The sequence below is a fragment of the Grampus griseus genome (genome assembly GCF_964374135.1).
Source record: "Grampus griseus genome assembly, chromosome: 9".
Lineage (NCBI taxonomy): Eukaryota > Metazoa > Chordata > Mammalia > Artiodactyla > Delphinidae > Grampus > Grampus griseus.
Window position 1 is genome coordinate 1,352,663 of NC_139003.1, and position 12,401 is coordinate 1,365,063.

The following is a 12,401-nucleotide window of genomic DNA, read 5'->3' on the forward strand; positions in this document are numbered from 1 at the left end:
CTGTCAGCCTGAAATTCCCTTCGCGCTGGTCTGGGGCGGCTGTGACCTCCCCGTGTGGCTGGTTCCCGGGGCCCCGGCCGAGGGTCCGAGAAGCCGCGTTCTTCTCCACCCTCCTTTGGGCCACCTGCGCCGTCCTGTGGGGAGAGGTGTTTGCACAGACGGCAGATCACTTAACACGGCCGATGGTTTTGCTGGAGATGTGAGTAACTGAAACTAAGACTTCAGTTACTTGACAGAGGAAATGTGTCCCACAGACCCCACAGCCCGGCCGGTGCCCCCTGTTCATAAAAACTGAATGTCGATGGCGCCCACGAGCCGGCGACCTCGGAGGAGGGTATCGGCTGGCAGGATGAGACCTGAGATCGAGTGTCTCTGCCGTGAAACGTTTAGGCACGCGGCCACCCGTGCATCAGAGGGGCCGGGCCGCCTCCACTGCTCTGGGCTGCGGGGCGTCCCAGCCTGGGAGGCGGGTCACAGCGGCCATGCCTTCCACCCACCTCTTGTCGGGCTTCCCTTCCCCCACGGGTTGTGACAACCAAGAATGTCCCCAGACGGTGCCAGATGTCTCCTGGGGGCACCGCAGAGCCTCTGGCCTAGCGGCATACAGGCCAGCGGGCGGCGGGGGACGACACACCCCGCTCCGTGCCTGAGACGGCAGAGACCCCGCTGCACACGTGTCTGGGGAGGCCACTTTCGCTGGGCCTGGGGTGTTCCCTCCAAGGCCAGACCGAGCCACGCTGTCCTTGGCGGTGGGACCCTTCCGCGGGCCAGCCGGGAGCCCCCAGGAGTAGCCCAGCGGAAATGCCGTCTTTGGGGCCTAAACACCAAAGGAAGCACAGCCCGGCGGCCAGCCTGGTTCCAACTCCAGGTTCCAACTGCAGGGGATGCGGGTTCGATCCCTGGTCGAGGAACAAAGATCCCACACGCCTCGCGGCGCAGCCCCAAAAAATATGTATCAGGGCTGCCTGTGGTGGGCTGAATGGCGGCCCCAGAAGGCATCATGTCCCTCATGCCAGAACCTGTGAATGTTACTTCATATGGTAAAGTGGTGTCCCTCAGGGAACTGCCTACCCGTCCAGGGCAGGGCCAGCCATGAGCAGCGTGGGCCTGTCCTCAGGTCTGGGAGGGGAGGTGGGTGAGGAGGCCAGGTCCTATCCTCTGGCCTGTCTCCTGTCTGGCCTGTCCCCTGGCCTGTCCCGTCTGTCCCCTGTCCTGTCTTGTCTGTCCCCTGGCCTGTCCCCTGGCCTGTCCCGTCTGTCCCCTGTCCTGTCCTGTCTTCTGGCCTGTCCCCTGGCCTGTCCCGTCTGTCCCCTGGCCTGTCCCCTGGCCTGTCCCCATCTGTCCCATCTGTCCTCTGGTCTGTCCCCTGGCCTGTCCCGTCTGTCCCCTGGCCTGTCCCATCTGTCCTCTGGCCTATCCCCTGGCCTGTTCCGTCTGTCCCCTGGCCTGTCCCCTGGCCTGTCCCCATCTGTCCCATCTGTCCTCTGGTCTGTCCCCTGTCTGTCCCCTGGCCTGTCCCGTCTGTCCCCTGGCCTGTCCCATCTGTCCTCTGGCCTGTCCCCTGGCCTGTCCCATCTGTCGCCTGGCCTGTCCCCTGGCCTGTCCTGTCTGTCCTCTGGCCTGTCCCCTGGCCTGTCCCATCTGTCCTCTGGACTGTCCTCTGGCCTGTCCCCTGGCCTGTCCCATCTGTCCCCTGTCTGTCCCCGTCGGTCCTCTGCACACCCACACTGGGCTGAGACTTCCCTCCCTTCAGGGATCCCCTCCCTCCTGCTGCCATTCCCAGGCTCTGGGGCTCGGGCCCCCCAGGACAGAGTTCAGGGAGTGTCTCCATCTGCATCACCCGCAGGGGGCTCGGGTGGCCCGGGGCGGCTGTGCTGGGCACAGAAGTGGGTAGTGGCATCTGGTCAGTGGTCCCATGTGCCAGGACTGAGACCTGGGAAGGGGTTCGTCCAGCTCCACCGCCCAACCCCCGCCACCAGGCTGGCTCCGCAGGGGCAGGTGTGTGCATTCATGTGTCCACGCTCTGCGTGTGACTGTGTATGAGTGTGCGCATGTACATACGTTTGGGTGCTGTGTGTTTGGGCCCGTGTGTGCTGTGTGCAGCCACAGCGGCCCCTGCTGGCCACATGGGGAATGGCGGCGTGTGACCCAGGTCTGGCGACCCGGGGGGGCTGGCGGTCCCAGGGAAAGGTGGGCTGGGTCTCTGTGCCGATGGTTTGGGGGGCCCCGGAACTGGGACAGGGGCCGAGATAGCGGGCGCCGGCCCCAGGCTCCCCCTTGCCTCACCAGGTCCCACAGAAGCAATGCCAACTGCACGTTCTGGGGGTCCGGGCTCATCCCGCAGAGCACGGCACTTAGCGCGGGGAACCGTCCCCAGCGCCTGACCCTGGGGTCTCCTCCTTCCCCCCACGGTCAGCAGCCCTGCCTGGGGTGACAGCGTTCCTCTGGACCTGAGCCCGGGTTTTCGGATGCACCCAGTCCCAGCTCCGTCCAGAACTGCCCCATACTTGTGGGCTCCCTTTTTGTTCCGAAGCCCTTGTTTTCTGTGAGGCCGAGAAGCTGGGAACACAGGTGCAGGTAGAGATACCTCCCGGAGCTCAAGAACTGTGATGCTTCCACTTCTAAGCCCTAAATCCTGAGCGTGAGCTGCGGGCAGTGGTCCCTCACGATGCCCAGCGCCTCTCCTTCCTGACCCTGGCGTTTGTGCTTCTCGTCTCGCTGCCTCCCCTTCCCGGTGAAGCCGCGGGCACGCTGGGGGCTGGCAGGCCTGGCCCTACCCTCCGGGGCCTTAGCTGGGCTGTTCTCCGGGCCGTGGCAAGGCCACCCTCGGCCTTCCTTCAGGTCCAGCGAGTGCTGCCCCAGCCTGGGCTGGGCTCCCACCCGCTTCCCAAGTGGTGTCCGTGGGCAGCTAGGAGTGGTGGTCCCCTCAGTCGTGGGCATGACCGAGTAGGGTTCCAGCAGTCCGTCGTGAGATGTGACCCACCCCTCTGGCCATGGGTAATGAGCTGGGGTTGGACATCTCACCTGAGACAGGCCAAAGGCAGTCCTCCCCGAGGCTCGGCGGACCAGGGACGCAGAGGTCATCACTCCCTCCTGGGCCCTGAGGGTCCGCTGGGAACCGGCCCTCCATCCCCACATCCCACACAAGCCGCCTTCCTGCTCCAGTGTCGGGAGCTGTTTCTCTGCCTCCATCAGAGTCGCCTCCAGGTGTCCCCCGACCCGCGGGGAAGGAACGGTGGGCGTTGTCACGAGAGACGCCCCCCAGGGGAGAGCCCTTTGTGAATCCTGGGCGCCCCGGTCTGGGTGGTGATGCTGACCTGCCACAAGTGCCACCCGGTCCTCGTTTTCTCCGCCCAGACGCCGCGGGGCTCCCGACACAACACGGCCCCAAGTCTTCCCACCGAGACAGCCGAACCCCCCGGGCCACCCCTGGAGGGGCCCCGTCCAGCGGTCCCCGTTTCCCGGAGCGCTTCCCCTCCCAGCCCGGCAGTTGAAACCCCACAGCCTCCTCAGAAGCCTGACCTGGCTTCTTGGCCAGAAGCCCCTCCCGCCCCCATGTCCTGGCGTGTGCAAGCCCCCCGGGCCGGGCTGTGTCCCCCCGAGGGTCTGTCCAGTTCCAGGAGCGCAGGGAGGTGCGTACCGTCCCGCCAGCAGCCTGAAAACAGGGCGGGAGTATTTACATCCCGACTGAAACCGGCAGACCCTTCCCCTCCCTGCCGGCTGCGACCCAGCCCCAGACCCCCCCGAGAGAGAGCAGGTTCTCCATGCCGCCTGTGGAGTCCAGGCTGGGGTCCCCGGAGGGCCCTGGGTGTGGACGGCGGGTGTGCAGACCACGTGTGCCCAGGAGGCGGCTCATGGACCATCCTGGCTGACGAGCCTTCATGCCCGGGCCTGGGTGCCCCTTTCTGCGGGCCGGCCTGGGCCACTTCTGCACCCGCAGGCGGCGCATGTCAGGGGAGCTATGGGGGTGCTGTGTGCCCACGTGACCGACCCGCCGAAATCCTGGCCGCTGGACTCCAGTGAGCTTCCCCGGGCAGCCCTGCTTGTGCTGTGCGGCCCCCGGGCGGGGACCCCAGAGGCTGGCGCTGGGCCTCTGGTCCCACTGTGCGCCTCTCCCCCCTCCCCGAAACCCTAACCCTAACCCTTCCCCGCGGTGAGCCTGGCCTCCTGAGGGTTCCGGGGGGGTCAGGCCTGCCTGGGGTGCCGTGGGCCGAGGGTGGGCATGGCTGGGGGGAAGGGAAGGTGCCTGTGAGGTCTGTCCTGGAGGTGGGATCTGAGATGCTCGCCCGTCAGGAAAGCCATCCATCTGGTCTGTTAAGATGACAGCAATTATTTACCCAGACGGCCTGGGCCTCTTCTTCAGGTGACCGCACTCCAGGATGAACGACTTTTCATTCGTTTGACCCTTTAAAAAGTAAAATATAAATTCCTCAACATATTGATTTCACAGATGTTTCTTCTCTCATTCCCAGCCTCCCTCCCACCACCTTCTCTCCTTAGAGAGAGCTGCGTCCACCCACGCCAGGCGTGGCGCTAAGTGCTGGGGCCGGCTGGGCACGGCCACCCGCTGTCCTGATGGAGCCGCTGGCTGGTGGGATCACCCAGAGAAACAGGGCGACTCACGGCCAGGTCAGGCGGGGCCCACCTGTCACGGTGTTAGTCGCACAGACCTGTTGTTGGGCCGCAGCTGCCCCCGGGGACCCCACCCGCTGGAGCCTGTGCGCCGTCACGCACCGGAAGGGCAGGAAAGCCGTCCTGGCTGGACTGGTGGGGCTGGATAGCGCGGGGCAGCAGGCTCGTTACCACGTGGGCAAAGGGCTCTGGTCCGGCCCGGAGGCTCAGAGTCTGAACATCTGTACAGACATTAACTTAACATTCGCCCTGCTTAGCCAAAGCTAACTGCGCAGGAAAACCCATCCATGTGACAGATAATGAGCGAGCACCCACTGTGCGCTAGGCTTTACTTTAGGAGCTTGGTAATGGAACTCACGTTCTAGGGGGCGGGGAGAAAAAACATCAATGAGTGAAATCCATGCTGGATCAGACAGAGTTAGTGCCATGGAGAGAGGTGTAAGTCAGGGAGCAGACAAGTCACCACTTTTAACACGGTGGGAAGGGAAAGTGACACTGGGCAAAGGGGCACCAGAAGGAAGCGAGGGGGCAGGTCAGCTGAGCGTCTGTGGGTAGAGCCTTCCCAGGGGAGGAGTGTGTGCAAAGGCCCCGAGGCCGGGGAGGAAATCAAGGCGGCCAGTGGAGCCCGTTAGCAGGAGGGCGGGCGCTGGGTGCCGAATCCTCAGAGCTCCCGCTCTTCCTGAGCTGGAGACCCTGGCAAGTTCTGCCAGAGGAGTGGCAGGGGCTGACGTGGGGCCAGGGACTTCCTTTGGCTCTGAGTTAAGAAGAGACCAAAGGTTAGTGAGGTCGGGGGTGGGAGACACTTGGAGGCCACCCCGCAGATCCAGGCAACCCCGAGGTGATGGCTTGGGACGTGCAGGTGGCCGAGAAAGTGGCCAGGAGTTGTCAGCCTTGGCCGTGTCCTCAGGAGGGCTGGCAGGGGTGCAGAGGTGGATGGGGGGTGCAGGGCAGCTCCTGCTGCAGCCACAAGCCCGTGGGCCGCACTCAGCTCCTGGAAGACGAGTCCCAGGGGCAGAGGCGCCTGGGTGCCTGCGGCTGCAGGTAGAGCCCGGTCCTGCGCACCCTGCAGGGGGCCGAGACACTTCAGCTGGGGGCAAGGCTCTGCCCCAGCGGCAGAGGGTCAGGACTTCCCAGCAGAGGGATCGGTTCCCGGGGCTGGAATGCTGTGTGGCTCCGCCTGGCAAGTTCTCTGCCTCTGACTGGAGGTTTGGAGGTTACCTAATTGTTTTCCAATAATTACCTGGGAAGGGTTGCCTGGGACGCTTTCAAGACACAGACTTATGAGCCCAGCACCATAGGGAAAGGAACATCTTCAGGCAGCTTTGGGGAACATGGACGTGGCGTGGCCTCCTCATCTCACGGAGGGTCATCAGGACACCTACTCCAGGCCATGTGGCCACGGTGGAGCCTGAATGAGGCGGCCCCAACTTCCCACGAGCAGGCCCACCTTCCACGCTGCTCCGGTTTTCAGACGGCGTGGTAGCCTCTGCCTCTTAGAAATACACGTGTAGTGGGGGGACGGTCGACCCCCTGGTTATGTCCACGGCCCAGTCCCTAGAACCACGAGTTGACTTTACTTGAAAGGAGGTCTCTGCAGATGTAACTCAGCTGAGGGCCTGGAGGTGAGGTCATTGTGGGTTATGCGGGCTGATGCCAGTAGACAAACGTCCTCATAGGAGAAACACAGAGGGAGGTGGGACGCCGACAGAGGCGGTGGCGTGTCCAGGACGGCAGGGCTGGGAGCACGGGGCCGGGAGGGGCAGGGCGCGGGTGCCGCCCCACCCCGGGGCCTCTGACGCTCGATTTCAGACTTACGGCCTCCAGAGCCGCGAGAGCCACAGGCAGCTAACGACGTCACACAACGTGAGTGCCTTTAGCCAGGCCCTCCCCCGGCTCGGGCTCTCACAGGTCCCTGCGGTTCCTGGTTCCTCGGCCAGACGGCCCTGGCCAGCACCTCGTGCTGCATCGGAGCCGAAGCTGCTGTAGGACGTCCCCAGCTGGCGCGCCGTCCTGATGCCGCCATCCTGAGCCAGGCCCGGCCCCTGCACTGAGCGCCGTGCTTGGACCGCCCGCCCGACCTCGCATGCCCTCCGCAAGCGAAGTCCTCCCTGTGGCTCTGGCCTCTGGGGGAGGCTCGGCAGGCCCAGGAGGCCAGGGTGGGCGCCGGTCCCTGAACTGCAGCGCAGGGGAAGGTGAGCAGATCCTCAGCTCACCACGTTTCCAAGGCGAAGAAGGCACCTCGGGAACGACACAGCGAGTCATCAGCCTACACACACAAGCCTACGGCCGTGCAGCAGGCGATGGAGGAGGGGCCCAGCCGCAGAGGCGCGTGACAGGCACCAGGCACAACTACCCTTCACAGCGAGAGTGGGGGAGGGGACAGGAGAGCGCTGAAGGGTGACTTTTCTGCCCATCTCCGCTGAAGGGTGACTTTTCTGCCCATCTCCGCAGAGGAAAAAGGAATGACATGGCCTACGGGCAACAATGTTACGATCATTCTAAAAATTATTTGTTAGTTTATTTTTTGGCTGCCTCACGTCTTAGTCGCGGCGCGCGGGATCCTCGTTGTGGTGTGTGCGCTGGCGTCTCTCTAGTTGCGGCGCACAGGCTCAGCAGTTGTGGCGCGCAGGCTTAGTTGATCCGTGGCGTGTGGGATCTTAGTTTTCCCCACCAGGGATCGAACCGGTGTCCCCTGCATTGCATGACGGATTCTTAACCCCTGGACCGCCGGGGAAGTCCCGACGATGTTATTATTAAGGCACGAATGTCAAAATGTGACATTTGCAACCTGTGACATCAAACCACCTGAGTTAAAATAAGGTTCTAGTGGGTTTATAATATGTTGACATCAAAAGCTTGTTCACAACTCTCATCAAACAGGTATAACGTCCCTGTGAAGCCAAAGTACAGGTTCCACCACTCTCCGAAAACAGAGCATCCGAGGAAACCCTTCCTGAGCCGAAAAGGCATGCGGCCAAGAAGCAGTTACCTGAGGACCCGTCCTGCTCGTGGACGCACAAAGTCAATCGAGAGGAAGCACAGGTGCTCACCGATACGGTTCACAGTTGTAGCAGCTTGACGCTGAGATGCTGAGTGTGCTTCCGGGAAGGAGGTTGGCGGGCCGCTCTCACTGCTGGGGTGGGCGCTGCCTCTGTAGCGCTCGCTGCAAAACACGCTGAGCTGAATGAGATTTTCCCTTTTCACCTTTTTTTTTTTTGGTAAAAGTGCCAATCCTCTCCAAATTTCTTTTGGCTAGCAAAACCAGGTACTGAAGTGAGTCCTTCTTAATGGGGGAGACCTGCATCTAGATTATCCCCATTTCACAGATGTGTAAGCTGAGGCACGAAGTACTCAGGCTAAGAACTCACAGTTTCCTGGAAGCAGAGACCTCTGGGTGGTCCGGGATGCTCTGAGGCCACAGGAGCCCCCGCTGGACCTTGCCTCCATCCTCTCAGCTCTCGCCCAACTTCCCACCTGGACCTGCTGGTCACCCGGCCTCCGGTCGTCCACTCCGGCCACCACTGTGGTGTCACGAAGAAGCCTTTGGAAGCCAAGGTCGGGCTCAGTGACACCCTTTGTTTGGGGAGTGGGGGTGATGCCCCTAAAACAAATCCCAGGAGAGATCTGCTGACCTGTGTGGCGCAGACGTGGCTGTTACTTGGGGCACAGATTACTAAGCTATTATACGTAACACTTTCAGACCGGGAGCAGACGAGTTTGCAAGAGGCGACTGTAGGAATTCAGCTAAATATTAGTGTGGCTATAGCTCATTTAGGCTAGCTCAAATAAAATTTCTATTTTATTTGCATTAATATGCACCTCTAGCTGTTTACCTTTCTTAAATATCAAATTACTTTCTTTCTTAAATATTAAATTACTTCCACCTCTGCACTCCGCTCTTCAGGAAGCTTGCCCCTGGCAGAGCCCGGCCTGGGCTCCAAGCCCACGAGCATCACAGGTCTGTGCGGGTCACACTGTGATCAGCACGACTGTCTGCCTCTGACTAACAAGACCGCAGGCCTGGTCCGCCCGGGGCCACCTCACTGGGCCCCCGCGGTACCCAGGGCCGAGCCACGCAGATGCACACCTGCCCCCGCCCCCAAGAGCCACGGAACCAACACATCGCCAGTATCAGAGTGGCACCAGGGCGGCGTGAGCACCGCGGTGTGATACCACTGCCCTAATCAGCTTTCCTGGGACACCAGGCAGAAGTCGTCTATTCGCAGACACAGCCTGTGAGAAATGTCTGAGCCTCTCCCATGGTGTGAGCACAAAACTACCAGCGCCAAGCAGAGCAGAACAGAACCAGGAACGGCAAACGAGACGATGGAGAAAGGAGAACCTTCCTGAAGTATAATTTCCTCAGTAATGAGAACTGGCAAGGTGAGGGTCGCTCCTGGAGGACCTGGCTCTCACCAGAGCACGTGCGGGAAGGGCTGTTACAGGTCAACCTTCTCGAAGCCTCGCTCAGCGCATTTCAGACGGCAGGCGTTACTGCCTAGTGCACCTCCTCCGAAGCACAGGTGGCTGTACCCTGTATGAACTGATGACATTTAAACAAGCCTGATAAAACTAATGTTCAGAAGCTGTGGTTTCACTAGGGCAGAATAGAACTAATTACAATGATCTGGGGTACAACTCCAACATGGACTTGGGAAAAAATTTAATGCAAATATTTAGCCACTGGAACATACACATAAATATGCTCAGAATAGCTGAGGAAAGCAACCCGAGTAAGAGTAACTGCCCAGGTCTCTTCAGCCCCAGGTATTCCGTCTCCAAAATACCGATGATAAAATATACACATCAACTAGTAAGAAGCTACAGAACATTCAACACAAAACGATCTAAAATAAAAATAAAACCAAGGACAAACCCTACTTATTTTATTTCTGTATATCAAGACTACAAACAGCATTTAAACACTTAATTTATTCTTCAAATTAAGAAATTATACATTTTGTTTCGATAACGGTCACGGTCTTGAAAGTGTCATTCAGTTCTCCCACATTTAGAAGTATATTGCTAATTCTGGCCAGTTCAACACGACAGCTCAGAGCTCCAGTGGCAGCGAAACACCAGCCGTGGGAGAGAAGTCGCGCACGGTCCAGAGTCCTCCGCGGCCCCAGCATCTGTGTCCACAGGTGATGCTCTGAAACGCTCTCCGCTTTTGGAGACTTGTGGAGACTGAAACCACCCAGGTCCTGATAAAGTGCCGAATCCCGAGAGAATCACCCAGGCCCCAGGCGCCTGGGCCGCCCGCCCCTCCTACACAGCAGCACCGATGGGGGGGCAGAGGGTGCGGGAGCGCGGCATCCCCGCACATCCAGGAGGACCGGCCCGCGGAGCCCGGGCCGCAGTGCAAAGGCGCAGGACCACTTTGGTTCAAGTGACTTGAGACGGCGCTGCAGGGTCTCCTCTCCCCGAGCCCTCGTGGGTCACACACGCCGCAGGGACTGGACCGGGACCCCCTCCCCTGAAAGCTCTCCAGGCACAAGGTGGAGACAGAAATGGAAACAGAAGGAAGTTCCCGCCTCACACACACCCCCACACAGTAACGTCCGAACCATCAAGATGCAGGTCAGCGGCAGGCCGGAAACAAGCATGCTAGTCCCGTTTTGGGGAAATGGCTTAAAAAACACAAATAAAATATTACCATTGTTATCTACTTTCCAAACCTAACCACTCTGGGAAAAGGCAGCGGGGGGGGGGGGGGAGCCTTTAGTTTTACCAGTTAGGCCTGTAAACAATTCAACCACACAAGAAGCAGTGGCCCCCAGAGCGAGCCTCTCCGCCCTCAGGCCTGTCTCTCTGCAGACCCGGAGCTGGGCCGAGCCACAAGCAGCGCCTCTGCCAGGAGCCCAGGCCGCGCTCGGTTCCACCAGCAAAGCCAAAGCTTCATCTTTGGTTAATTTCACTGAGTTGCCACCAGTCTTAAAACTGTGCTCTTCTTGGCAAAATTACTAAGTTAGCCACGTGGCACATAACATTTGTTATTTTAAGTTATTTGAAAAGCAACGCCCATCTAAATACGAGAGCACAACTTAATAAATCATTTAAAAATGCAGGAAGAGGGGTGGCGGGGGAGGGACCCAGGAGAGCCTGGGCGCCCTGCTGGCCGGAGGTGCCGCGCAGAGGCCCTGGCCTTCGCCGTCAAGGGTGGGCCGCGGCCGTGCCGGTTCAGCTCAGCTCAGCTCGAAGCCCGCGGCGCACTCGATGGCGTAGAGCAGCTTGCTCCGCAGCAGCGCCTCGTCCTGGAACTCGGGGAGCTTCAGCAGGTTCATGCAGGTGCTGGCCGTGGGCAGCCGCTCCAGGTCGGAGCCCCCGTTGTGAATGCAGAACGCGGGGTACAGCTCCTGGAAGACAGCGGGTGTGCAGGAGAAGGTTAACAAGCACGGCCTGAAATGAGCTTTCCAGACTCGTACGCAAAAGCTGCCGCCCCTAGTCACCTTTCCCCAAAAGGACACTCGCTCTTGCACTGCGCTCAAGACTCAGCTCTAAATTTCGACCAAATCCTGTACCCTGGGCTCCACGCATAAAAAGGGATAAAGAATAGCATTAATTCGTGGGAGACATAGCCTTGTCAGTGAGCAGGGTCTCTAAAGCTTTTATTTTTTTAGTCTTTTAAAAATGTGTTTAAAATTCAGAAAGGTACAAGGGTGAAGAGCTGAAGATATAAACCTCTGCTTATACCAAACCACAGGAAGGGCAGAAGCCCGTCTTCTCCAAATGAACCACACCGTGTGGATCAGGCTCAGGGGCCACGTGGATGCAGCAACAGTGAACGTAAAACAATTTCAATCCAGGAGAGAAAAAGGCAATCTCTAAATATCGAAAGCAAAATGAAACAAATAAACCTATTTATTGGTGGCTTAATCACACAGAGAGGAATATTTCCAGTGTTTTAGAATTGCAAAGAAATCTCACAACGGTTTTGTCACAGCAAATTATTGGTATTGTTCTAAAACCACTGTAGTATGATGTATAACTGTTATATAAGTATTTTTTATGGCTATTAATTTTTAATTAATTAATTAATTTTTGGGGCTGTGTTGGGTCTTTGTTGCTGTGCGTGGGCTTTCTCTAGTTGCGGTGAGCGGGGGCTACTCTTCGTTGCGGTGCGCGGGCTTCTCATTGCGGTGGCTTCTCTTGTGGAGCACGGGCTCTAGGTGCGTGGGCTTCAGTAGTTGTGGCACGTGGGCTTCAGTAGTTGTGGCATGTGGGCTTCAGCAGTTGTGGCATGCGGCTCCAGTAGCTGTGGCTTGCGGGCTCTAGAGCGCAGGCTCAGTAGTTGTGGCGCACGGGCTTAGCTGCTCCGTGGCATGTGGGATCTTCCCGGACCAGGGCTCAAACCCGTGTCCCCTGCACTGGCAGGCAGATTCTTAACTACTGTGCCACTGGGAAGCCCCACTGTTATGTAAGTATTAGAGACAACTATAACTTAGAGCAGGGCCCTAGAACTTATCAGAGGAAGCAAATGAACTAACAGGAGCCACGGTTTTCATAGGCAGAGAGACCCCAATATAAAAATCAAAGGAGTAGAAACCTTATACGCCTAAATTTCAATTTGAAATAGCAGTTTGAACTTGTGATGAATTTTTCTCTTGGGGACAAAAGAACGCCCATTTCCTAGCTCTGTCCACTGAAAAGGCCTGGACACAATGACCACCTGTGACAATGAACAGATCAAGTGCCTGGGTTTGGTCTCTACCAACCTATTCTTGAAGAAAGGAAACAGGGCTTCTTGGGAAAACATCCGATTCCAGACG

General features: G+C 58.8%; 1 protein-coding gene across 2 annotated transcripts in view; it reads right to left on the reverse strand.

Moving 5' to 3' along the window:
* Nucleotides 1-9,324: 9,324 nt before the first annotated feature.
* UBE3C (ubiquitin protein ligase E3C) overlaps nt 9,325-12,401 on the reverse strand; it is a 118,317-nt gene continuing 115,240 nt past the window's right edge. For both annotated transcript variants that reach the window (XM_082661965.1, XM_082661964.1), the window contains exon 23: nt 9,325-10,988. In XM_082661965.1, coding sequence (XP_082518091.1) covers nt 10,818-10,988 — 171 coding nt within the window. In that variant the 3' untranslated portion in view covers nt 9,325-10,817. The remainder of the gene's footprint in view (nt 10,989-12,401) is intronic.